Source organism: Vicugna pacos, chromosome 19 (genome assembly GCF_048564905.1).
Source record: "Vicugna pacos chromosome 19, VicPac4, whole genome shotgun sequence".
NCBI classification, from domain to species: Eukaryota; Metazoa; Chordata; class Mammalia; order Artiodactyla; family Camelidae; genus Vicugna; species Vicugna pacos.
The window spans coordinates 40,219,351-40,246,615 of NC_133005.1; the positions used below are offsets into that span (position 1 = coordinate 40,219,351).

The following is a 27,265-nucleotide window of genomic DNA, read 5'->3' on the forward strand; positions in this document are numbered from 1 at the left end:
TGGCAGTGTGTGGGATGTTCCTCATTCCACGACCGGGCCTGTCATTTTTAGAATTTCCTTCAAGGCCAGGGTGACAGGAGCAGGCGCCCTCGGGAGCTGCAGGGCAGGGCTCCACTGAGGCGACATGGAGAGGCGGTGTCTCCTCGTCCTCTGCCGCCCTGACTGTGCACCCGGATTGGAGGGTTAAACTCTGAGCTGTTCTTTTCCCCTCTTTGTTTGTTTCATTGACAGATTTACTTCTAGTCTTGGTTTTACAAATAAAATTGGTTAATGCATTTGTAGAATTTAAGGGAAATTCTACAGTTCTGGAAACCAAAGTAATTATGTTCAACCTAATTTAAAAAGCAATGGTCTACACATTTAAAATAACAAAGAGAGGTCATCAAAGAAAGCATCAAATCAATTTCATTATTACTCAGACACTTTTGAAAAAGACTCTTGGCTGCTAGGATTTTATTTGTATACACTCCCTTCTCGCAACTGTGTCCGCACCCCTCCACCTACGAAAAAGCAGTTTTTACCTCTTTTTCTGTTTATGGTTTCTGGTTAGTTGGGTTAACTTACAGGTTTTTTTTTTTTTTTTAAGTGTACTGCTTAAAACAGCTATCAACTTTTTTTCCACTCCTGAGTTAAACTCTTTTATATCCTAGTGTATTAACTGTAATTGAAAAAAGTCTTTTGTTGAACACCTGTCTGCTGCTTACAAAGTAGATCTTATAGAGAACATAAAATAAAATGTAGAGAAAAACTATTTTGCGTCTTTAAAGGAGCCTAAAATTTAGATAAGAAGTTATGATTAAAGCCCTCAGAACATCAAGAGTGTCGTCCTGGGACTCAGTTCGCCGTGGTCTCTTTAGAAGGCAGTTTGTCCCTGTTGGTCAAAGTTAAATTCACACGTCTCTTTCTCGACCACAGTACTTTGAGGAATTTACTCCGAAGATTGACTAGAAGAAGCAAAGATGACGTGGACACAAATGTTCACAGAGGGAGTCATTCCCTTTTTCTTATATTCTGCTGTTTCCCAAACATTTGCCAAGCCCTGCTGTCCACGAGGGGCCAAGAAGTGACAAGGAGAGGACGTCCCCATTCTCGGGGGGCTTATGTGCAATGTAGAAGTAGCACCCAGAGGGGGAGATTGGATAAACTGTGCACGTGACGTAACTGGAATTAAAGGAGGCAGTTAAGTAGGGTCACACTTAGCAATATCAAAGGTGTGTGAACTAAACGAGTGAGGAAGAGGCAGGACTGTAGGCAGAGTCCCAGAGGCTCACACTCACTTTGTAAGCAGCCTCTCTCCTCCGAGCCATGTGGATTCACTTTTTCTTTCAGTAGTTTGTCAAAGGAAAAAGTGATAATCCCAAATACCTGTCAGTAAAATCAGAGGCCACTCATGATTTTAACCAGAATCAGTCATTTTTAGAGACACTGGGGATGCCCATCAGTAGAGGTCCCCACTTTCGGCTGCCCCAGCAGACACATGCTTTGCCTGGTATGGCTTTTTTTTTTCCTGTGACATCAGTGTGTCTGGACATGACCAGAACACAGCGTGGAGGGGGCCCTCGGAGGTGGTCCTGGATGGGAGGTTGCCAACAGCTATGAAAGTTTCTCCATTTGAGGGGGAGATACAGTCAATTGCTTCTACAGCAGTGGAAACTGACCACTTAGTAGGTTCTCTCTCAAATATTCATTGACCTGTCCGGGCATGAAATATGACTCTTCCTCCCTTGTGTAAGTAGCAAGGGGGAAGGGGAAGTTGTCTACTGACTCACTTCAGGCAGCAAAAATACTTAGGTAGATGTCTGAGTGGCCAGAGCAGGGGAGGGACCGCAGGACAGGTGTCGGGAGCTGGCACCTGCAGACCGGTTTCTGTTTGGTTTTCAAAGGTTTGCGCACAGATGATACTTTTTAAAGATGAAATTCATTCCCAGTGTTTACAATAGAAGGTTTCACATAAAATGACATGGTTCTATCTTTTGGCAAAATGAGATAACACCGTGCCTGCCTGAGTCAGAACTGAATAGCGACTACCATTTGAGATGCTGACTGCTCTTCAGTTTTTTGTAGTTCTTATCATGTCTTGTTGTCTCAAAAACCAGAAGGCTTTACTCATTTCTGATACCTGCATGAGCCACTTAGACATTCAAGTTCGCAGCCCCTGATCTAGGGGAACCACACACGCCTCCTGTCCTTCATGTTTTGGCCGAGACATTTATTTCCCTGATTGCTCCTTTTATGGAAGATTATTGTCATTTCTCTGGCTCTTACTGTGGAAAGTGTCAAGGTGGATTTGCATGTAGTAGGTTATGATGGAAAATGCAAACCATGTGTAGATGTGACTGTACCTGGTGACAAAACCCCCCTGTGCAGTCTGTTACAGAAGAGTAACCAAGCTTTCGTGTATTTCAGGCAATAAGGCAAAAATTGTGTGATGAGCTTTTAAAGGCTCTGTTTTGTGTAATCAGAAGGGTGACCCTAGGAAATTTTTTTTCCCAATCTGGGACATTTTTGAGAGTCAAGTCTGATCCTATTAAAAGCAACATTGGCTATGTAATGTGTAGGTCTGGTTCAAAATGAAAACACAGGGTCCCTTGTTCAAAAATTATAAAGATTTTCAAGATGGTGACAGCAGAGCATCAAATCAAGCACGAGGCCCTGCTAAGCGTGGCGCCCTGAGTGACGGCACAGTTACACGCCCCTGAAGCCGGCCTTGATTAAGAGTTATGCCCGGATAACAGACGTCAACAGGATGCAGCCAGGAAAACTGGACTGTATGCTCACCCCTAACCCCTGGTTTTTAGCGGGCAGCGTACTGTGTCCCAGGAGACACCTGGCAATCACGGGAGTCGTTTGCGCTGGTCAGTGCTGAGTGGGGGCGGGAGGTGGGGTGCTGCCGGCTAGTGCGGAGAGGTCAGGGGCGCTGTTGGACATTCTGCAATGCACAGGACAGTATAGTCCACAACCACAAATGACCCGGCCCCAGATGTCAATCGTGGCAGGTTGAGAAGCCCTGCTGTAAAGATAGGGCAGGTTCTGCTAAAAGCCTGGGCAAGAATTCGATGGGTCAGCGGAGTGTCCAGGACTGAACGTCACTTCTGAGCTGTGCAGCTTGGCGTCCTCTGGCCCTTTATCCTTCTTGTGTCGTATGTGGGTGATGATAACAGTGTTTGTGTCTCGCAGTGTTGTGGGGTTCACGAGAGCTGGTCCCTGTGAGGTGCTTGGGAGGGACACAGTAAGGCGCCGCACATGTGAGCCATTAGGAAGAGCCCCTCCGTGCTCGTGCTGACCGGCCACCCCGAAGCCAGGGCAACGCAAATGGCCGTCACCAGGAGTTCGGATGATGGGGCTGAGTGCTGCTGTTTGTTGTTTCCATAGACACGGAGGCATCTGTGCAAGTGCGCCAGCATCAGCCCTGGGGGTAAGGCTCCTGCAGAGTCAAGCACTCAGCAGGACCTCGTCAGTTTGCAGAGTTCCTTATACCCACTTTGCAGTGCGAAGTTCAGCAAAACGAAGTCCAGCCCTTCTGCGTGGTCCAGGCCATTCTGCCCACCAGCCCATCACTTGAGTCAGTGAACTTGCCCGAAGTGAGCAGGAGACACCCCGTGCCTCCCTGGTCGCAGTTCTGGCACGCACCCGGCGTCTTGTCACCAAAGCACCTGCCTCTAGTGAGTGTAAGCTGTTGAGTTTAAAGGTTCAGTCTGACCACGTGGGGATTTTGCCTCGGCGTTAACCTTAAAAGCTGATCTTCGAGTAAGTGGCTGCTCCACTCCAAATAGTGAGGCCCCTGGGGGCAGGGGACTAGGCTCCCCCTGTGTGTCTGCTGTAATCTCAGGGCCTGGCACAGGGTTTCCTAAAGTTTTTGTTGTCAAATAGACAATTTTTAATGAGCATAGAGAAAAGAAAAAATGGAGCCAGAATAGCAAACCCAGTTCCCTCCCAAGGCTGAAACCAGGCCCAGGTTCCAAGCAAGTCTGCTCTGAGAGGCCGTGGAAACAGTCCCTGAGGTTATCCATTTCGATGGTACCAGGTGAGGGAAGGGTTTCTCGTTGGTAAGGAGGCATCAGAAGTTACCAGAAGCAAAGGGAGGAGTGATTCTGTTTTATGCATGTGGCTGAGAATTCAGATGGCTCTGAATAAACTGATGCAAATCACTTTCATTCCCCATGAAAATAACCGTTGGAGCACATCTGGTGCTCAGCAAAACGCCGCGTTTGGAGATTTGGCCCCAAACGGTTGATTCCACTAACGGCTGCTCCAGCGGAGCTGCAGCGACAAGGAACGCATTGTTTCAGCCAGAGTTAGCTCACCGCCGAGTGTCTCTGCTGCGTTTTTTCCCTTAGCAATCTTTCTCTCCTACTCACTTGTTCTTTTCTGTCTCTCTCCCTTTTTTTTTGTAACTTTCAAGAAGTAAGCCTCTGCTTGCTGTGTTTCCTTGACAGTTCATTAAGATCCTGTGATACCTCGGCAACATTTTGAGGTTACTTTGCTCCCAATGTCAGAACAAGGGAGAGGAGGTGGAGAAAGCGAAGACAGCTCTTTGGGTGGTTCGTGCCAAACATCTGTCAGAGCCAGAGTCAGGATCCAGCAGCGCGTGGGAGCGGGTTTCGTGAGAAAGCCACGGAAGCCCGCCTGTTGGGCAGACAGCTGATTTCCACCTGAGAGCAGGCCCCAGGGGCACTGGGGGTCCCAGGGCAGGAGAATCACGGGTAGAGTCTGTTCCGCAAGATACAGTGGGCGTGTTTCCATCTCCCCGCATCTCCTTCGACCAACTGCCATTTCTCTAAGCTTTGGAAGTGAAACTCAGGTGCCTTTTATCCCTGTGAACAGAATATGAGCTCAGCCTTTAAGGTATTCATAACATCCCCAGTGCTTTCTGTGAGAAATACATCGAAACAAAAGAGGTGATTCGTTGGCACAATACAGACGGATGGCCTGCAAAGGCAAAGACATTTAATATCCGGCCCTTGACAGAAAAGTTTGCCAGCCTTGGTCTTATTCATTCTTTTGAGTGGAATGCATTTTATTGGCAATATTATTAGGTCCATTTCACAGGGCGGGAAACTGAGGCTCCATGGCTCACAATCGGTAAGGGAAGAGCGGGGACAAGACCCGGAGGCCCAGGATGTGGAGAGTCAGTGGGAACTGAAAGGAAGGAGTAAACTGGGGAGACCTTGTGGAGGTAGAAGAGAGGGTGCATGTAGGGTCTGGGTGTAAGCGTGTTTGTGGTCTGGGCAGGGTCATGGGGTGAGGGGACGGGAAAGGGGGACTCGGGGACAGTGGTCCTCCACCCCACCTGGAAGGCGCACTGAGCCGCAGGTGGATGGGCTCCACCTCCAATGTCAGCAGCTCTGGGGGAGGCATTAGAGTTTGAATGGGGAGCACACTTTGAGGCCTGTGGCTCCGAAGTGACTGAGAATCTGGCTCCTTGGTCTCAGGAAGGAGCGAGACGGGAGCCAGAGAGGGCACAGCGTGGGAGCGCGTGCTCTGATGCCCGTACACACACAGGAATCCGCAGGAAGACCTGTCCTGATCATCCAGGGAGCAGCGTTGTGCTGAGAACGGGGTGTCAATGCCGGTGTAATTCCCTGATGGTCCGATTATATTGGCCCTCTCCCAGTCTTCACAGGCGTCTCAGCAGGACCTGTTCACGGGGTTTTGTGGGTTTATGAAAGCAGGAACGCATTGTTAAGCTCTGTCACTGGAGAAAGCTAGATTCTTTAAGACGTCCTTCCTCCTCTGACAGTGGGGCGTGCCGTCCGGCAGGTGGAGGGAAGGTGGGCAGGAGGGAGGCTGGGCAGACCTCTGGACACGTCTTCTCACCCACGGGCTTGCCCCTCAGTGATTCCAAAACTTGTTCAACAGCATTTGCATCCTGGTCCCAGAGGATTTTGTTACTGCCACTTAGCGGAGCAATTAGCATTTTAAGCAGTTTGTATTGATTCAGTGAACCTGCTTCCTCAGGCAGAAAGAACCCCAAAGAAGGCAGCAAATGGAGCCATCTCAATCAGTGACTCTCAGCACCAAGCCGTCCAAGATCTGTGTGCTAGAACGTTGCAAGGGTGTTTGATAAACCTCAGAAACACAGATTTGTCAAACCTGGTAAACAGATTGCATGCTACAACAAACGCACACTGAGTTTTATCTCTTTTTGAAAAAGTGTTGTGTAAGACGGCTGTCCTCTTTTAAGAGAGACATTTGGTCTGGATGTTGTCGGAATAAACCTAGCATTTTAAGATTCAGTTCAGAACATGTTTACTATTCATGAGACATTTGGAGTACTTCTCTCCAGTTATAAATTTGAAATTATGTTTAAGCTTCTTTGAGAATTCTTATCTAGTCTCCTTTTAATTCCCCCTTGTTTTCATTTTCTAGTCAAGTGTCATCTGGAGAAGATTAAGGCTGTTAGGGCTGGGGAGGGGGGCACCTCGAAACCTACAGTGTGTAAAGGGGAAGATATTTCTCCTCTGCAAGCCTGTTCCTGGAGGAGTGGGGGATACTTGCACATATATCTCAGTGCCTTACTCATCATTAGAAAGTTCTTTAAACTAGCGTATGGATTGTTATGCTATTGAGGGAAGAAGCCGTGATTTATTTTGAGATTTCAAAAGAAGGCTTTTGGATCAAAAGATTTGATTTGCACATGATGTAAAGTGCAAATTGTGCAAAAGGATGTACAGCATAAAGCAAGTCTCTTTCCTGTGCTTAAGTATCTCAGGTCCCCAGTTTACCTTCTCAGAAGTAAACACTTCACCAGATTCTTTTGCATCCTTCCAGAATGTCGTATCACCTTGTAGATATAAAACGAACAGTTTATTAGCAGGTTCATTCATTTCATGAACACCTATTTTGTGTCGACCCTGTTCTGGGAAGCAAGAGTACAGCAGAGGACAAGACACAGTCCTGGCCTTCAGGGAGTTTACTGCATTGTTATGCAGGATGAGCCAGATGATCAGCAATAGCAAATAAACATGAAGCTACGTCAGGAGGTGGCGGATGCTAGGGCGAAGACTGCGGTGGAAAGGAGGAGAAAAGGAAGGAGTTCTGTTGCTCTGATAATGTGGTGATCTGGCAGAGAGCTGAGGAGAGGGAAGAGTGAGCCTTGGAAATTTCTAAGGGCCGACCTTTCCAGGTGGAGGGGACAGTAAGTGCAAAGGCCCTGAGGCAGCTCTGTGTTTTGCATGTTTACATACAAGGCCATGATTTGGAAGCAGATAAAATGAGAAGAGGGGTAGGAGGTGTTTAGAAGTCAGCAGGAGCCGAATCCTGTGGAATCCTGTATGGCCTGGTAGTCGTGTTAAAAGACTTTGGATTTTTCATGGGGTGAGTTGGGAAGTCATTGGAAGGTTCTGAGAAAAGGTGAGAGATGCTGCCTTTGCTACTGAAAGGAGCCCTCTGGCAGCCGTTTGGGGAAGACCAGGGTGGGGGAGGCCAGAGCACAGGTGAGAAGCGGAGTTAGGGGCTATCTCAGTCGTCTAGGCAGCCAGGGGAGTGCTAGTGACGTGGGCCAGGCTGGTGTGGTGGATTCTTGATACATTTTGAGGATTTGAACAACAGGATTTGCTGCTGGATGAACTCTTGTAGGACAGAGAGTAAGCAAGATAGTCTCAGAGGTTTCTCTATTTCCTCCTCCTTTCAGCAGAGCAGTGGGTCGAATGGAAGAACCATTTGCCCTGTAAGGGGACGAGGTTGCGGGGAGTGGAGCGTGAGAGGCTAGTTCGAGTCTGTGCATGAGCGACTCTAGGTGGAGGTGGGAAGCAGCCTTCTAAGTCCACAAGTCTGAGGTTTAGGGGCAGGACTGGGGCTACAGATGCGCATCTGAGAGTCATCAGAGTAGAGAGATGGTCTTTAACCCCATCCCAGTGATGAGCTCTCCCCAGGAACATGCGCAAATAAGTACTTGCAGCCCTTTGGTTTCAGAATTGTTTCATGTCACTTCATAAAGATCTGCCTCTTCCTTTGTAACAGCTAACAAGTTAGTCTGTTGCATAGATACACAACAATGTGGAGGTAAGACTGCTTTGTTTAAGAATAAAAATGAAAAGAACAACTCATCTACTTTTCTGATGTTAAGCATTCAAAAGTAATTTTTGAGTCAGTCAGAAATCCAATTTGGACATGGAAGTTAAAATTAAATTTTAAAATTCATTAAAAAACTGGTTATTGGAAGAGTTGTTGATAAAGTGGGTCTCAATAAAAGTTGTGGTTAGCAGGAAAAAAATGTCATAAAGGAGATTGGGTCACAATTTAATTCTGTTATCTTATCTGGTGAATTAAAAATGGTTAGGGAAATGAACAAATAGTGTGTGGTGCAGCCAAAGGACGGGCAACAACGCAGATATTCAAATGACAGTGTGGAAGCTGGCAGAATTTAGGAACTTGAGGATATATTCAGAGGGCAGTGTAACAGTATATACACTGTCCTGCAGTTTGTGTCGGATATACATCATGTACGCACATTTTTTAAAATTTTTTTTTATTGAGTTATAGTCATTTTTACAATGTTGTGTCAAATTCCAGTGTAGAGCACAATTTTTTCAGTTATACATGAACATACATATATTCATTGTCACATTGTTTTTCGCTGATGCACATTTTTTTAAAACGACTGAAAGAAAATATTAACATGTTATAAATTCTCTGTGTTCCTTTGCTTTTAGATTTTCTAAGTGATGGCTATGGAGCTTTTTTCAACTCTACCTGTATTCTTTTCTGTATTTCCTGAACATAATAAAAAATACGTCAATATACCAAGGGAGAAAGAATGTAATTTACTACAACTTTTAAAAAATGGGTAATAAATATCACAAAAATGTGGATTCCCCACCCTCCTTTTAGGTCCTGGCAAAATACTACCAGATCCAGAGATAAAGCTGCGCCGGAGAATATAAACGCTCTGGGGAGGGCGGGGGGGACCCAGAGCTTCTTGGATTTTCTCCCGTTCTTAACACTTGTCGAATGTCTGTGGTGAGAGCTTCATCCTTGTCGTTCATTGAGTTCACTGTGTGCCGGCTGGGATCTGGTGATGAAATACATTCTCCAGGCATGTTTATTTATCTGACTTGATGTGTGGCTTCTTCTTGTTGTTGTTGCCTGAACACTTTTTTAAAGCTTCTACCTTCAAGCCAGAAACACAGTCCAATATCAAATATTTAGTTTTAAAAAGAAAATGTCAATGTTCTTATTAGGACCTTGTTCAGAATTCTTGCTAAAGATAGCATTTTGATTGATAAAGGGCTAATTATAAATATTGCTAACATTTATGGAACTCCACAGTGAGTCATGTGTGTTCTTGGAATTAGCTGCTAAGAAGTAGGAGCTATTTCTCACTCTCTCTCTCTTTTTTTTTTACTAACGGGATTTTAAGGCCTAAAGGAGATTAAATAACTAACCTAGGGCCATACAGTTGTTCGTGGCAGATGCCAAACTTTAACCCCAAGTTCCTGACTCCGGACTTTGGGCTCTTACCACAGTGGAAAACTTTTCTCCCAGGGTGATAGATCTAAAGGTGATAAATAACCTAGGACAGTGGTTCTCAAAGTGTGGTCCCTGGACCAGTATGATAGGAACCACCTGGGAACTTGGGAGAAATGCAAAACCCCATGGGAGCCGGGATGGGAGCCAGTAATCTGCATTTTAATGAGCCCTCGAGGTGATGCTTGCTTACTAAAGTTGGAGGGCGTGGAGAACTGCTGACCCCGGGCTCCAGAAAGCTTGGGTAGAGTATATTTTCCAATATTATGTTCCCAGGAGGGTAGAACATGAAGGCGTAGTTCAGGAAGCCAAGTGGAGAATGTCAGTGAATTTGAGGGGCGGTGTCACTGAGACAGCTGCTTTGAGTGGAGTGGAGAAAAGAGACATTGAAATGCCGGTTTCTTTCAGAACCTACTTTTACTTTTTCTCTCTTGGAGACAAGTATCCCTTCTGATCCAACTTTGCCCACATGTTGTGCTTAAAATATCCAGAGGAAGTAAGTTGGTTTATATATACATCCTTAAACTGGGGATACTCCAGGAGTGGATGAGCTTTGGACGTCTCTCAGGCTGCGCCCACACTCGGCGGAGTTGGAGCTCTGACTCACCGCGCCGTCTTACTGTCCAGCCGTGTCCTCGTCAGGGCCCAGGCTGAGCGAGTGGAAGACTCTGATGTGATCTGCGTGTGCAGAGTGGCTCAGGGCTAAGACACCACTCAGCTTACCTTCAGGTGCAGCTGGGTGGAAGTTTGAGTCTGATAGGGAGGGAGGCAGGTCTTGAAGGAGTCATCTGTTTGGCACCATGATGATTTATGCTTGTTTCTGAATGGGTCCAGACAGTGTCACACACCCAGCACGTGAGCTTACTCAAGACTGATTGTGGTAGCAAACACTTACATCCTGTCATGCTGTGCAATTTTGCAAAACATAATACTCTTGTGGAAACAGTTGGACTCCAGAGAAGGACAATATGCTTAGTGTTATGGCTAAGACTCGCCGCTGCGCTGCACTCCCAGTCCCAGACTCATAAGAGGAGCGAACAAGCACCCCGTTAAGTGCCAGCCAAACCAACGGAGAATGCAGAAACCCAAAATGCGGTTGGCGCCGGAGGGGACAGTGGTTTTTCTTTTCTTGCTGACACGTAGACATTGCGGTCAGAGAATGCTTTCTCTCCCAAGAGGGTTGATTTGAATTCCCATTATTATAAGAGAAGGGTGTTGCTAACTGGCACTTCCCTCACTGTGACTATTAGGAACTTTTTAAAAAATTTAATTTTTATTTTTTATCAAAGTATAGTTGACTTACAATGCTGTGTTAATTTCTGAGGGGTCTTTAAAAGGATCTGTGTTGATGAGGATGACAGGGATGATGACGATGGAGGACCACGCTTTGGCCAGTTGTCACTCAAATTTAAATGTTACTTCCCTCATGGATAGCTCAAGTGGTAGAGCGCTTGCTTAGCACGCATGAGGTCCTGGGTTCAATCCCCAGTACCTCCTCCAAAAACAAGTAAGTAAACCTAATTACCTCCCCACTGAAAAAAAGCATTTTTTAAAATCTTAACTTCCCCTAGGACTACTTGACCGGAAGTAGCCACCCACTAACTCATACGTCACACTTTAAAAAAAAAATAGTTCACATAGCACATACTACTATCTGGCTTCATTTTTTTGAGGACAGCTTTATTGAGATATAATTCACGTACCATACACTATACCCTTTAAAAAAATTTTTTTGAAGGGGGAGAAGGGAATTAGGCTGATTTATTTATCGGATGGGGGGACTGGGGATTGAACCCAGGACCTTGTGCGTGCTAGGCATGCGCTCTACCACTGAGCTCTACCCTCCCCCACACTGTACCCTTTAACTGTACAATTCAGTGGTGTTATTCACCACGGACATGGAATTGTGAAACCATCACCACTGCCAACTCCAGAACATTTTCATCACCCCGAAAGGAGCCCACTGCCTTTAACCATCACCCGCCCAGCCTCAGGGAAGCGCCGACCTGCCTTCTTTCTCTCTCTGTGTTGGCCCATCCCACACATCACATCTAAATGGAACCACACACTACGTGGTCTTTAGCGACTGGCTTCTTTCACTTGGCATCATGTTTTCAGCTTATTCCATTTGTAGCATGTATCGGGACGTCATTCCTTTTTAAGGCAATCTGATTCTCTTTTATTCGTTGAGTTTTACGGTCTGTCTCCTTAGAAGGGAAGTTCCATGAGAAAGGAGACTTGAGGCTTGAACCCGGGGAGCGGTGTGATCCGAACCACCTGGCTCACCCGGCGCACAGCCTGAGCAGGAACACGGGGCTCCTGCTCCACAGGCAGCTTCCCCACCGGCAGCACGGTGCTCTGGGTGCCTTTGAAACCCCACCGGTTACATCCATTGATGGATTATTTCAGGCCGCCGGGCAGCGTCAGAGCTCACTCGGACTGGGTTAGGAAGAGACCTACATGCACCCCTGATGTTTAGGGAGAATGTTTGAGTGCTGAAGTACAAGGTGGCATTTGTTTGACATTCACGAAGCCTAGTCGTTTTCCCCTGGTGGGATCTTAAGCCCACACTGCTGATGGAATGAATAAATGTGCAGAGCTGAGCTCCCCCGCTGCCCGACTGCCCCGACCGACCGTGCACCCGCGCAGACGCAGATCTTTCCCTGAGGCCCTGCCCCTGCTCACCCCTTGAATGGCAGAGTAGAAAGACACAGTCTTATTACCATGTTCCCGCAGCCCCGGAGGACCACGTTCATTTAACCTGGACCTAGAGCTTCCGCGGGAATTCAGCTCTGGGCTCACAGTGCTTCTAATTTGCTGGGTTGGTTAGGATTTACCCCCTACTGCCTGGGCAAGGGCTGAGCTCATGCGTTCATTCCCTCATCCATTGTGTATTTGTTAAGGCTCTGGAGTCCCCAGTTAGGTGCTGGGGACACACAGATAGGATCCCCACTTTCTCAGAGTCACAGTCTGCAGGAGGAGGTGGGCTGGTTTAGCCGCTGTCACTAAACTGTGAGATGATCAGAGTAAGCACTGGGCTAGGAGACGTCTGGTAGGAGCACCTGAGGTCATTAAGGGGGAAGCGATGTCAGGAAAATGTCGAGGGCAGGTGACTCCTGAGAGGGGAGGGGAGGTGTGAACCAGGTGAGGAGTGGGGAAAGCTCGCAGGCTTAGGACGCAGCTAGACTCTCCCTCAAATGGCTTCCTGAGTCTTCTCACTCTTAGAGAAGTTGGACACTTTTGCGTTGTGAAATAAGAAGACTTTTCTGAGTATTTTTCTCCAAAGACAATTCAAATGCCCCTTTCATAAAATGAGATATTCTTTCAGAGGGTTGAGGAAGAAACAGAGAACCAGGCTTTGTAATGTTCTCTATGAAACATGACATTGGTGTCATTTTATTTTTGTTCCTAAGTTAAACTTTCTAAAAATGCAGCCAAATCACACTGGGCTGCAGAAATATATTTATGGTAATTGTAGCACAATTTGAGGTGATGGCTATTTTATAAATGTTTTCTTTACATTAAAATTTTTATTACATTAAATATAATACCTTTATATTAAGAAACTCAAATAATCAGTGCCATGAAAATTCAGTTCTTTTCCTCTCTTTATTATCTTGTATTCCATGTGAATGAAGTTGAATGTCCCCAGAAATCACTGGTGATTTGGGGTTTTTTTTAGCTTGTTTGGTTTTGGTTTTTGCTCTTAAACTTTGAGACTTTCTTTTCTACAGAAATAGAGAAACATCCGCAGGACTTTTCTACTGGCCTTTGTTTTCAGCTTTTTGCCCTTTTGATTTAATAGATGTTCAGGAAAAAATGCCCGCATGAAATTTAGTGCTGTGGAATTCTACTTGGAGACACATTTTGGTAATTGTGCTGTTGGGCTAAAGAGAGAATTCCATCCATCACATGTGAATGCAAGACATATAAATTAAAACTGTCTTTGGAAAATGGTTATAATCTCTTTTTTTAAGGTCAGTCTCATCAACTTCATCAGTTTTGGTCTCCAGGGTGTGAAGCCTCATATGTTGGCTTTATTGAGTGAATAGACGGATATGACGCCTGAAACCATGTTAATGAGATGTGTAAAGTGGGGAGTAGTCTCTAAAAAAAAAATCTTTCAGTGGGCATTACAGTTTATACTCACCATAATAATACCCTCCATTTTCCCTGTTCCTAGTTTGTGCTAGGCAAGTGCTAAGCAGGCATCATCCCACTGAACTCTCTTACAACCCACATGGGTAAATACTTGATGCCACCTTGTCTCCTGTGAGCAGGTAACACGGCATTCCTCTAGATACAGTGGTCTGCCGTTCACTGTTTCTTAATGACACAGTATGTAAGTGTTTCCCTTTTAGTTGATGTAAATCTGTTTTCCTGTGGTTTGCAATTGCCACGTACTCCAGTGTGTCTCTGCAATTACCCAGGTCCTGAGAGATGGACACTAAAGTTGCCTCCAGTTTTCCATGATGGCAAACTGTGTCCTCATGACCATCCTGGTACAAATCTGTGTATTTTGGGGCACAGTTTTGTAAGACTGGGGTGGTTTATTTGATATTCAGGCAACTCGAGGAAATCAGATATTATGAATTGTCACTTGGTATATTATGACAATAAACTGGGTCATGCTTGTGTCTAGACTGGGGCTCAGATGAGAGGGTGGCTGGGGGGCTGCCTCAAATCACACACCCGCTCTTCTTGGCTGCACTGTCCTCGTTTGCCTTCTGTTCACCTCTTTCCCATCCCACTAAGCTGTCTTCTCTCTGAACCTTCCCCTGTGAGGTCAGTTCCCCTGATGCAGCCAGACAGAGCACTGACTGCTCCCCGAGGTCCTGGGGCCTCACACTGTCTTTTGGGCTGGATACTCCTACATGCTAGAGCCATGACTTCGCCTTCCCCCAATCAGTACCTGGAACGAGGACCAGGCACTTGTACGAGCAGACAGGCCTCTTTTTCTTATTCTAGTGATAGAACATCCAACTCAAGTCAGCTTCAACTGAAAAGAAGTAATCGGCTCATACACTTGGAAAGTCCAGGCTAGTCTCCGGGTCCAGGGAGGATCCAGGGTCTCAGCGGAGCTTGTGAAGACCCTTACCTCCTTCCCTTGGCTGCCTTCCTCGGAATAGTGTCCACTGACTAGCACGTTCCCCCTTCATTGTTCCAAGACAGGCTCGCGCCCCATCTCCTGTCCTCCCAGGAACCCCACAAGGTCATGCGTTCAACTCAGCGGGTATTTATTGTTTGCCTACCGTGTGCCAGGAAATGTTTTAGACCCTGGGATCCAACTGTGAATAAAACAGGAAACACCCCCTTAATACCTCCACTGATTCTCTCCTCCTCAAAAGTTCTAATATATGTCCCTGGGGACTGTGTCTTATCAAGGCCTGGCTCGGGACCCCAGGCCATCCCTAGAATCAGCGGCGGATTGAGCCGAGCTGGAGGGAAGCTCCCCAAAGGAAAATCAGTGCGCGGTTGGCAGCCCGGGGAGAAGGATGGGTGGATGCTAGCAGGTGTCCACCACCAGGGCGACATACTAACTGATTTGCCTGGAGTTCCTGGGGCAGGGTTCCCGCAGCCCCGGGGTTGCTGACACAGCGTTCTCCTCTCTCTGACGCAGCTGCAGATGAAGATGAGTGAGCGGGCCGCCTCGCTGAGCACGATGGTGCCCCTGCCTCGCAGCGCCTACTGGCAGCACATCACGCGGCAGCACAGCACCGGGCAGCTGTACCGCCTGCAAGGTAAGCTGGTGCGCGTGCGCGGGGCAGGGGGGCGGGGCCAGGCCTCCCGGTGGGGCGGGGCTCAGCTCCTGGGCGGCGCGGCCGCACCACGCCCCCCATCAAGGTCTCACTCCCCGGTCACCGACTCCGTCACAGTGTCCTGGCGGCAGTGGTTTAAAATGCAGATTCTTGGGGCCCCACCACCATAGAGTCTAGATTTTAAGATGTAATAAATGACCTGCAATTTTAATAAATGCCTGCATGGGTCTGAACAAGAGCTTGGCGTATTGTAGATGCTCAAAAAATATGTCCCGAGTGCCTGTAGGAGTGCCGAGCGAGCGCCTGCCTTGACAGTCAGTAAATAAGCTCACCTTCCAGGACGTATCTGCACAGAGAGTGAGCTGGGCTAGGTCAGGTCGTTCCATATCAGAACAAATTCAGAAATGTTTGCCACATTTGATTTTGTCATCACAGTTTTTGTCATGTACACCTCACTCACACTATTCAATTTTCTCCAGTCTCTTCTACTTAGATACATTTATGTTTTTAACTAAAATTAATTTTACTACCTCTGTTCTTTTTTTAAATGATTTCTTTATTTCCTTTCCACTTTATCTTTTGGTGGGGGGAGGTATCGGGGGAAGTAATTAGGTTTATTTATTCATTTATTTATTTTTAAGGGAGGTACTGGGGGTTGAACCCAGGACCTCGTGCATGCTAAACACACGCTCTACCACTGAGCTAGACCCTCCCTCCTTACTGCCTCTATTCTGTTCTAACAACTGGCTGTATGTTTTCTAGTATATAATATGATCAACTATACAAATATAAATGATAATTATTGAAGGTTTAAAAGAAGCTTGCATATAAATATATCCTCACACAAAGCTATGGAACTGCTTTGTAAGTTGACTTTCTACACATACCAAAATGATCTTTACAAAAAAAGTTACGTCTTTTCAGATTCTGTGTCTGGAATGCAAAAGAAAATTGGGAACGAAAGTGATGTACGCTTCGTAGAGGGGAAGTCGGTAAATTGCCTTAATTCCTGCGAGACAGTCTGAGAGTAATTTGAGAATCGTCAACTTGTATCAGAGTTGATGAGCCACTGGATTTCTCTAGAATCCCGTGTTTGCAAAGATGCCACTGAGAGTGAGGACAGGACGTCCTGGAAATTTAATATATGTTGCAGTTTCAGAATTTATCAGCTTATATCCTGGAGCTTAGAAATCCTCAAGACAATCTGGACATAGAGAAATGTCATATGAGGAACACAGTCATTTTATAATCTTAATCTTAACTGATCTAACTGTCCTTAACCAAAACGAATAGGCACACATCAGAAATGATTTAAGACTAAGGAATTTATCAGGGCCTTCCTTGACTGTATAATAATTTTTTTTAATCTTAAATTTAAAGAGTATGTTTTAGATACTGTTACATACTGTTGGTAGGCCCCTTGGGTATATATAACTGCCTCTGACAATGTCTACGTCTGCTTGCTACGAAGAAAACGATTCTATCTGCCAACATACAAAGTTTTTTCAACCACAACAACAAAAATTGCAAGCCTACCTGCATGCAAGAAGCCCATATTATGGTTGAAAAACCATCCGTAGCTGACAGGTCTGAGATGAGCATCCAAGACGAGCGATCCACTAATTCCAAGATAATAGAAGTGATAACATTACCTCCAAAAGTGGAGCAGAGCGATACAGAACTTCATCGCCAAGAAAAATACCATACTCTTGGAGAAGTTTCTGTTGTTTTTGTCAAAACTAGCAAGCCACCAACCAAACAGCTCAAATCAGAATTAGATCTGGGTTTATTTGGACAGCCTTTATATTTAGGTTTATTATTTACTATTTTTTATAATCCAATATTCAAAAGTAATGAAATTCAGGCAGACTTTGGAGATATCCCAGTTTCAGCTCTGGACCCCCGCAATAAGGCCATATTATGATAAAGCGAGTCACAGGAATTTCTTGGTTTCCTAGTGCAGGTAAAAGTTACGCTCACACTATACCGTAGTCTGTGAAGTGTACAGTAGCATTATTGTCTAAAAAGATGTAATACTTTAATTAAAAATACTTTATTGCTAAAAAATGCTAACCAACTTCAGAGCCTTCAAAAAGTCATAGTAGTAACATCAAAGATCACTGACCACAGGTCACCATAACAAATATGATAATAAGGAACAAGTTAGAAATATTGCAAGAATTACCAAAATGTGACACAGAGACACGAAGTGAGCAAATGCTGTTGGGAAAATGGTGCCGATAGACTTCCTCGATGCAAGGTTGCCACAAACTTTCAATTAAAAGAAAATTGCTATATCTGTGAAGCACAATAAAACGAGGTCTGTCCGTACTACTGTAAAATTAAACTTGAATTTATTGGTAGAGATTTTCCAAATGAACACAGCAGCAGCAGTAGGTACAAAGCAGTAACTTGAAGATGGTGATGGCTCAGTTTCTAATGCAATAAATACCAGTGATAATGAGAAAAAAAGCCACAGAATTCCTGCAGAGATGATGGATTATCAAGCTTTGTGATTAGGTTTTGAATTTGATAATTAAAACTATAATTGTTTGTTCTTTGTTATATAGTATGAACTGTGTTGAACACAAATTATCAATAGAATTCTTACATTTGTCCTGTTTTGAGTGCATACTGATACTCAATGAAATGTCCTATGATCTTAGAATATTTCTGTGCATGAGAATGGCATTATTATTGCTTCATTTTCTTCTTTGCTTTATGTTTTTGACCAATTATTTCATCAAATTATTTATTTCCACCTACTTTTGTTGCCTGTGTGGGAATTAATGTAAAGGTATTTTATTTTGATACTTAATTGGTACCAATGTCTGCTTAGAAAGTTCCTCGCCAGCAAGTTCTGTATAAATTTCTCCATATTTATTTTATCTTGTGAACTGCTTTTTGGTCACCAATATTCATTGAGATGCAGTGCTAATATGTGCTGTGTATGTAGTTTGGGGACTCAACTTACCACAAAATTTGACAGATTAAAAAAAATATTCACAGACTAGTTAAAATTATCTTGCCTATTGGGGATGGTCATTTACACGACAAATAAATGGGGTATGTTCATCCATCATTCCACCTGTGTCACCTGCCTTCCTTCTTCCCTTCTGCCCACCTCCAGGAAAAAAATGAGGTTGAGAAAAATTAATAACATCACGGCCCTGTATGTGTTGCCGGGTGAGATTACACAGCACAAAATTTCTTCCTGTTTTGTTGCTATCCATGAGCTGTAATTCCTCTGGCCAATTCACCTACCCTGATGTATTTCAGGCTGACTTTTCCTGACAGGTCTGGAGGTTAATCTTGGAAATCATACAGACCCTTGAAGGAAGTCATCCAACTGGTTTGAGAAAAATTTCCTCTCCAAATTTAGTCCTAGAGAGCCACCTGCTGGTTGATTTTGGAATTACCATTTTATGGTTGCTGTATTTGTGGGGAGAGGAAGGTACTGGTTCTGACACACGCCTCGTGTTTAGTCCACCTCCGCTGCTTCTCCCACCGCATCTTCCAGTTTTCACAACTAAATTTTCTTCTATGCGTAGGAATATACAAATCAACATGTGAAGGAGGTTTATTATGAAAACTGGGAAGACATTTATGAAACGGAAGCATTCAGCAGTATGTTGAGCAATGTATTCATAGGATTCTTTTAAGAATTCATTGCATGAAATAACCACAGGGTCATCTCTCCCCAGTTGTGTTCTGTGTTGTCCTAACCCTGGTTGATATCACCCTCCTCCAAAAAAGTACGATGGTCCAATACGTTTGGGGCAGAATACTAGTAAGTTCTCGTTTAGGAAATTCAGAAAGCAAATCAGTATTTCAAGGCTCTGAGATGTCCTGCAGTAGAGAATTTGATCATATTTAAACCGGAGCACCACAAATTAGGTGAATGTGCAACCTTTTCTCCTCTTTTTAATATAAACAAACATTAAAAAACCACTAGTCAACTGCCGGATTTGTTCTTTACAAGGGAGACTATACTCAGTGAGTATTTTTATAAAAGCTACTGTTTCTTGAGGACTTACTGTGTTCCAGGCTTTGCACCAGGACCTTAACATATGTGATCTCATTTAGTCTGCAGAACCACCACCTGAGAGTAGTTTATTCGCATGTGCAGCTAAGACACAGAATTGGAAGGGTCAGTAATGTGTCCAAGATCACCTGTCTAGTAAGGAGTTGAGGCCTTCATCTCTCTGTCCATTCACTGATTGCATTCATTTATTTGGTAAATGTTAACTGAGCATCTGCTTTATGCCAGGCACTGTGTTGGGTGATGCAGATACACTGGGGCTACTAGACAGGCCTGTTTCTGCCCTCCTACAACTTACAGTCTAAAGGGGAGTCACAGTCAGTCATTACACACATATATTTAATTTCAAGTTCAGTCCATGTCACTTTGAAAAGAGAGTGTCCGTACTAGAGAATGGTGGTAGAGTTGTTGGTTTTGGGAGGTGGATGACAAAGGGACTTCTGTAGATGGGATGGTCACTGGAGGCTGCAGCATTTACCCCAAGACCTGAGTCTGAGAAGAGGCAGCCATACTGAGAGCCAGGGAGAAACATTTGCCACAGAGAGATCCATGTGTGCAAAAGCCCTGAGGCAGAAAGGAGCTGGGTGTTCAAAGAGAGGCGAGGCAGTGTGGCTGGTGCATACGGGGCACTGGGAGACAGCCTGGTGTGTCTGGTTTCACGGCAGTGTTTGTCTCAAACCCCCTCACCTCCGTCTTAAAGTTAACATCTTAGGAATCTTTGCCCCTTACTCTGATGCGCTCTGTTGCTCGATATTTTTAGGAGCCTTCCTTTGGAATTGCCTCAGAAGACAGCGTCCCTTGTTTCAAAACAAAAAAAGTGAGAACAAAAAATAGGCACTTATACCATTGATCAGATGTGACTTCAGATAATTTTAGGAAATCAAAGAGGAGCATTCGATGTTTGCGTCACACTCTGCTGTAGACCGCGGTGCCGTGTGTGGCTCACCCGGCAACGGTTTGAGTTGGCAAGAGTGGGAGCATCTTCTCCAGTTCGATGAAAGCAGAGACTGACACCCTCGGAGGCCAAGTCCTTGCTCAAGATCACATAGCCAGTGAGTGGAGGGACTGGCATTAGAACTCCAGCGTTCGGACTCCTAATCCAGGGCAACTTCTTTCTTTTATCATACGTTCTTGCCTTCGGGAGGGAATTCTGCCACCGTGGGTGTTTCCAAGGCAAATACTGCGTGATGGAGATAGCGCCTCTGGAAGTTTGATTCCAGGCCCTGCCGTTTACGTTTTTATCTTAAGGTTGATAGCTTCCTGGAGCTCATGGCTACTCTGGAGAAGTTAACATTGGTTTTCCAGTAGTAATTCTAACACAGTCACGTACGTTGTACGTACTGCCTTTAAGAGAGAAGTAATAAAGATCTGAGCAAATGTGAAAAGAGGGCATATAAACCAGGATCTCAAGTTTGCTTGTCTATAGGAACCAGAAGGACATGCCAAGAGTGAAACAGGACAGATGTGGGGGAGGCGGGGTCCCTGGTGAGCAGCCCAGGGAGAGCGCAGGCCTGGAGAATCTGCCCTTCACGGAAAGTCTGCAGTTACTCAGATGTTAAGCTATTCCAGATGTTGCATGCCCTGTGCAGGCCAGAGCCCAGGCCTGGGCCCGGATGGGGTCCACAGGCCAGTGCCCGCTTGTGACCCCTGTGTGAACTGCAAAACTGGAAGAAACTCTTTCACTCCATCTCCTGGCTTTAAGCTTAAAAACGGCATTCAAGCCAAGCTGGGAGGGTTCAGTGAACCAGCATGACTGAGGCTGCAGGTCCTTTCATTTCGACTTGACCCCAGTGGCTGCTGTCAGTCGCTTTTCCCGAAAACTCTTAGTGTTAGGAGCCACCGCTGAAGGTTCAGTAGAGGCTTCACCCTTGACTGAGATTGGGATTTTTGCATTGACGCTGTTTGTATGCAGTCTGCTTCCTGTGGGGAGATTATCAAACCGTAGTAAAGATTTCCCTGGATTTTCACTTGTAGCGCCCAAACCCATTGGTACAATGTCTCTGTGTTACAGTGCACGCGCTTGTGTGTTGGAAGGAGGATAGAATCCATGGCCCACGCGGCTGGGAGGCTGGAAGGAGTGATTTCTAGTGACTTGGGATATTTTAACATCCAAATTTCTCTAATCATAATCAGTGCTGTTGTTTAGATTTATAATTTTCTTATGGTTCAGGCTTGCAAATAAGCGAATCCATGACTTCTTACGTTGGAAAGAGACTGGACTGCGGTGTGACGGAGACCAGGGCTGTTGGTGATGATGGGATAAGAGCAGAAAGGCGGAGGCTTCGGGGCCAGAGGCCACTATGACCCCTTTTGCTCGGTTCAGTGTTTCGAACGCGTTCCGTGGGGCGGCCGCGCCCCGCTGCGCTGCGGCCCCCTCTCCCCGCGTGTGGGCCGGGGCGTCGCGCGTTGCGTCCCGGGGATGCTGTGCGCCCTCGGGTAGGTTTTGCTCTGCTCACCTGGGCCGCGTGAATTCCTCCGCGGTGCTGCCTCCCAGCCGGCAGAGGGCGGTGACACCTCTTGTTTTTGTGGACTCGAATGCTCTGTCGGCAGGACTGGCAGCCTGGCCTCCCGGCCCGTCCATCCCGGGTCTGTTTCTGTTCACATCGTTTTATTGCCACAGCCACGCCCACTCCTTGCGCGGTCACCGGCTGGCCTGTGCCCCGGACAGCAGAGTTCAGTGGTTGCCGTGAGACCCCACCGCGTGCAAGATCTAAAATATTTAGTGTCTGGCGCTTTATGGAGAAAGGCTGCCAGCTCCTACCTTAGCTCGAAGAGGGGGCTGACAGTGGCCTCGTGGGTTGCCTTTCTGATTTCTTCACTTTTCTCGGTTTGGGACCTAAACCTGAGATAATAAAGACTAAATGGATTTTAAGACGTCTTCCTTGACAGCAAGGTTTCCTGGGGATAAAGAAAATAGTCTTATTTCTGATCAGGTTGCCAAAGAGTGTCCTCGCCGACAGTTTGCACAGTCCTTTGATTCTTTCTCATGTCCCCTAAATATTCTGGGTTGATAAAGATGAAATATTAAGGAGGAGGTTTTCCTTAACTGCTGCCGGTCTGATCATAGCCCGGTGCGAAGGCCACATGCAAATGATATGATAATCACATCCTTTCTCATGACTCTTATTTGCGTATCCCCGTGAGTGGCCTCTGAGGAAAAATACCCTGTGTCCTGCGTTACTTATTTGTGTTCTAGAGAAACTAGCTAACCCAGTTGTGGGCTTCCTGGAAATATAACTGCCGTTTTACAATTCTTTTTGGAAAAGATGTCACCAGCCCTCTGAAGCTTCATCGGACAGAGACTTTTCCCGCCTACCCATCTGAGCACTGACGACAGAAATGCCAAGAATCGCCATGTGACCGGCTTGTGACGGGTCAGGCACAGACTCACCCGGAAGGTCAGAGGGTGACCCCGAGGGAGGCGATGACGCCAGGAAGCTGCAAGCCCCTGCCAACTGCGCTCTCCTGGGGAAACTCTGCAATACTGTCTTTGTCTTTTTCTTGGTTCTTTTCTTTTTTTCTCCCACTTTCTTTAAAAAAATAAAAAAAACTTAGCGTAATTGAAACCTGCTCTATCGATGTGCACTTTTCGTTCCCTCTTTTACAGCTGGACAGTAAGGAGTCGATGCCACAAAAGGATTTTCTATCGTAGACACCGTGTCCCCTGCACCTCCTCTGAATCTGTCCTTTTGCGGATTCTTGTGATTTTTCCTTCTGAGTGTTTCCATTGTATGAATCAATACTGATGATAAAATGGCTCTTAATTGTTACTTGTTTATACAGTATTCCTCAGTTATTAATACTATGGTTCTGCTTAACTCTTGGCAATCAGACCTTATTGTAAGTACCCATTAGTTAAATCAGTGCTTTGACTCACTCTTACCTATTATGTTAAGAAGCCACTTTTCTGCTCACCCGTTAGTATTCTTCACAGGGTTACAATGTCTCTCACGCCATCCCCCACCCCAACCCCTTCCCTTTTTTTAAAAGCCTTTATTTTGTTTGGTGTACCTTCCTAAAATATTTTAAAATAAAAGAGATCATTCTTCACCCACGTGATCTTGGGATTCTGGCTATCTGGTTGTCTCTATATCACCAGTGTTTCTGAAGGCGTGTGAGCATTCTCCTTGTGAGCCGTGAGCATGGTTTGGCATCGCGTTTGATGGACGTCCAGCCGTGTATGCGTTTGCTCACTCGTTCGTTGACCTGGTCTGTGCTGACAGTCTGCTGGCTCCAGGCACTGTGCTGGACGGAGTCTGGGGATTTAGAGGGAAAAGACACCGTCTGTGTCACCAAAGACCTTAAATGCAGACGAGTATGACCAGGAAATAAAGACGCAGCTCCAGGATAGAGCAACGTCTGCTCAATGGACCATCAGAGGCCATGTGCTTCTAACGAGATGGTCACTCTGTTTTCCAGGCTTTCCCACCAGGAAACTGCCAGGTGGCAAGTGAAATCTTGTGAGCTTACGAGGCCAGAGTTGCCATAAAACTGCAAGAGAGAGCAGGGATGGTGTCTATCCTGGTCATGACTCTTATTTCCAGCAGTGTGGCCAGATAAAATATAGGATATCCAATTAAATTGAAATTTCAGATACACAATGAACAATTTTTTTTTAGTATAAGTGCATTGCATGGGACATAATTATACTTAAAAATATCCATTGTATATCCTAGATTCAAATTTGACTGGATGGTCTATATTTTTCTTTGCTAAATTTTACACGCCTGTTACCTCGGCCCTAGCTCTGTACCTGACACACAGGTCATGCTTGAGAAATACATGTGGAATGAATGGGTAGACGAATCAACTCCTGTCCTTGGTGTAGAGTTCTTTCTACCAGGGGAGGCAAAGTAACATGGATTGTGTACTGTTTCGGTGCCAGGCACTGGGCTTAGGACCTTCACCAGAAAAATACTATTCCTATATTTTTCTAGGGAAAAAAAATAAATTTTGCAAAGCCCCAAGAGAGGGCCATAAAACGGTGCATTTTCATTTGTGCCCCTTCCAAAAAGTACATAATTTCCTAAAATGGAGATTGACCCATGAAACCCCAAAGGCCCTGCTAAAATTCAAGCTAAAATTCCACTTGGATTGAGTGAGTTGGGATTTTCAAGGACAGTGCTGGTTAGGATGTGTTTTTCTCAGGGGTAGAGAAATATTAGGGGAGGGACTTTAAATTCAGCTAAGAATTAATTCGTGGATTAGGGACATAGAAGTGGTTTAGTGCTAATGTCTGGGATGCACTCATGTTCCTTGCTCTCTGTGGCTGCTTTTCACACTGAGCTCATCTTGCTTCTCCCAGATGTGGTCCTATTCATCTTCTAAAACTTTGGTTCACCACACATATTTGATAATTTGCTCACTGTTCACTTTCCTGACTCTATCTGGCTCTTGTTTATTTTTTTTCCTCTTCTAAAACCGTCTCATAAGAGGATCTCCCTGAGTCCCAGGGCCTTGGCAGCCAACAAAGGGGATTAAGTTGAAGAAGTAGATAAAGGAAATGGAGTTAAAGAAATAATGATAATTTTAATGAAGTTAAAGTTGCTGAAGCAAGTCTATAGCTAATGAGTATGTGAAGAAATGTTGCTGAATGTAGTTAACTACAAGTCACAGCCTCTTTTGGGGGCTTTAAAAAAAAGCATATTTACCCAAAAAAAAAAGAGTTCTATGAGATTATCCGAACAGCTTGTATGCATTGTCCAGCACTGTTCTAAGTGCTTTCCGTATATTATCTTATTTAATCCCCCCAACAGCTCCATGAGGTAAGTATAATTGTTATTCCCATTTAATAGGGGGGAACCTAAGCCTTAAAGGGTTTCAATAGTCTAAAAACATGCCCAAGATCTGTTAGCTCTGTTAAAAGATAAACTGAGTCAGATTAAAAGAGTTTATTTGAATATCCATTGCTTCTGATCAGACAGCGTCAAACCAAAGGTGGTTAGAAGCTCCTCACGGACGGGAGCTCGGGGAGGGGTCTTTATAGCAATGACGTGGAAGCAAAGCCAGGAAGTGATTTGGTTGACAGCTTCAGCGGTTGCCTTACTTGGGAAAGGCTAGTTGGCTGTGTGTGGTGGGTTGTTCTTAAGTTTCATTTTCTTAGATTCCGTTGCGTTGACTCTGGCTTGCATTCCACTTTGCTCTCGATGGCTACCAAGACATTAGGGCCACCCTCGTCTGATCCCTCCTTGTTTAATTATGTTAACAGCTACTGATGTGGGAAACTCACGTCTGAACCCAGGCATCTGATTCCTGACCTGCCTTAGGGAACAGCAGACTCTTTCCTTTCAGGTCCAGAATATAAACATTTCAGGCTTTGGGGGTCATATGGTGTCTCTGTTGCTACCATGTTGCAAGAACAGCCACAGACAATAATACTTAGAGAAGAGGCATAGCTCTGTGCCAATAAAACTTGATTTACAAAAACAAGCAGCAGGCTAGACATACAGATGCTATAATCGCCAGCCCTACTCTAGATCCAAAGAACCACAAATACTCTTTTAACGGTTTCAGTTTTTTGGTAGAAACCATGAGAAATTTAAACACTTTAACCTCTGGCCTTACATAAGGGAAATAGTGATTTGAAGTGATTTTGAAGTTTCTTTTTCTAGTCCCTAACCCCAGCGGTGAACATACACGTCTGAGAAGGGGGAAAACTTCAAAGCTGTGGTGGATTTGCACACAATCCAAAATGAATTCTCAAGCGCTTCTGCCAACATCGCAAATAAACTGAAACCTGGAGAGTAAACTGCAGAACTGTACTTAGACATAGTTGCCTTTTCTGTTTTAATGATATACTGAGAAAAATGGCATTTTTTTGGTGGGAGGTGTGATGGGGCGGAGTAAATTTTGTCTTCCCCTTTGCATGCTTGTTTTAGCCAGTGCTAAAAAGACCTTTCACCCAATTTAAGGCCAAGTACTGCAGTAGTTATTAAAATGCTTTCCAGATAAGACTGCTTGGTTTCTGTGATTCATTCATGTATTTACCAAGTATTTATTCCGTCTCATCCCTGGGTACTCCAGGCTGTGTGGTAGCTGCTGAGAATACAGCAGGAATGAAACACGAGTGGTGCACGTGCCTTCACGTGCCTGATCCACAGGCTCAGGGTATTTAAGCCAATTGCTCAGGAAATAGAAAAAACTGAGGAGAACACAGATTTGTATAAAGAGACATTTGATGATCTCTTTTCGGGACAGTCCTGACCTTTGAGAAAGGGAATACTGTACCAGCCATTAACAAAAATTTTTCCTTTTAGTCCCAGAAAAAAAAAAATACACCCATTTTGAGCTTTCTGTTAAGACAAGAAGCACAGTATTTTTCACTCACATTGAAATTTTAAGTTCTTTCGGTTAAATGTTGGAGGTAAGGTTGCCCATCGTCTGGTGAAAGTCAACGCTGGTTGATTTCAAAGCAAGCCCATTGGCTCAACCTATGGGGATCTGAGTCCGCCAAGGCAGGACCAGGTGATGATGATCATTTGTCTACATTTGTGCTAACTAAGACACAGCTGCCCGCATTCTGCTCTCCGAGCTTGTCATCAAATGTTGGCCGAAGATGCTCATTCGGTGGGTCTGCCGTGGAGCGGGTGAACCTATATTCTCATTCCGAGGCTCTAGGTAATTCTAATGTAGATGGTATAAATCCCATTTTAAGAAACCTTGAGACAGAAATGAAGAGAGTTCTCACCGGGTGAGAGCGGCACCTGGCGGCAATCAGCAAAGTGTTAAAGGAGACACCTTGGGGAAGTCAGCGGGATGCGCCGGGACACCGGTCGTGGGCTCACAGGTACCGATGCGCTTCTGCGATTCTGCGTGTGGGTTCCACACAGGAAGGGGAGCTGTGTCGTGACGGAAGCTCGGGCTGTGGGGTCCCGAGTGGCATTTGCAGCGCCTCTGCAATACTTTCTTTGTTGCCATAACAACTGATAGGGGACTTAGTTTGACCTTCTTTGTTTCTCCGAGATGCCTGAAGTGCGAGGGCTCTCACACTGTTGTT

At 45.3% G+C, this 27,265-nt stretch overlaps 1 protein-coding gene across 2 annotated transcripts in view; it reads left to right on the plus strand.

Annotated features, from left to right (window-relative positions):
• The window catches only part of DOK5 (docking protein 5), a 127,642-nt gene extending 104,331 nt beyond the window's left edge, over nt 1–23,311 (plus strand). For both annotated transcript variants that reach the window (XM_072944455.1, XM_006206644.4), the window contains exons 7-8: nt 15,089–15,209; nt 22,536–23,311. In XM_072944455.1, coding sequence (XP_072800556.1) covers nt 15,089–15,209; nt 22,536–22,600 — 186 coding nt within the window. In that variant the 3' untranslated portion in view covers nt 22,601–23,311. The remainder of the gene's footprint in view (nt 1–15,088; nt 15,210–22,535) is intronic.
• Nucleotides 23,312–27,265: the final 3,954 nt, after the last annotated feature.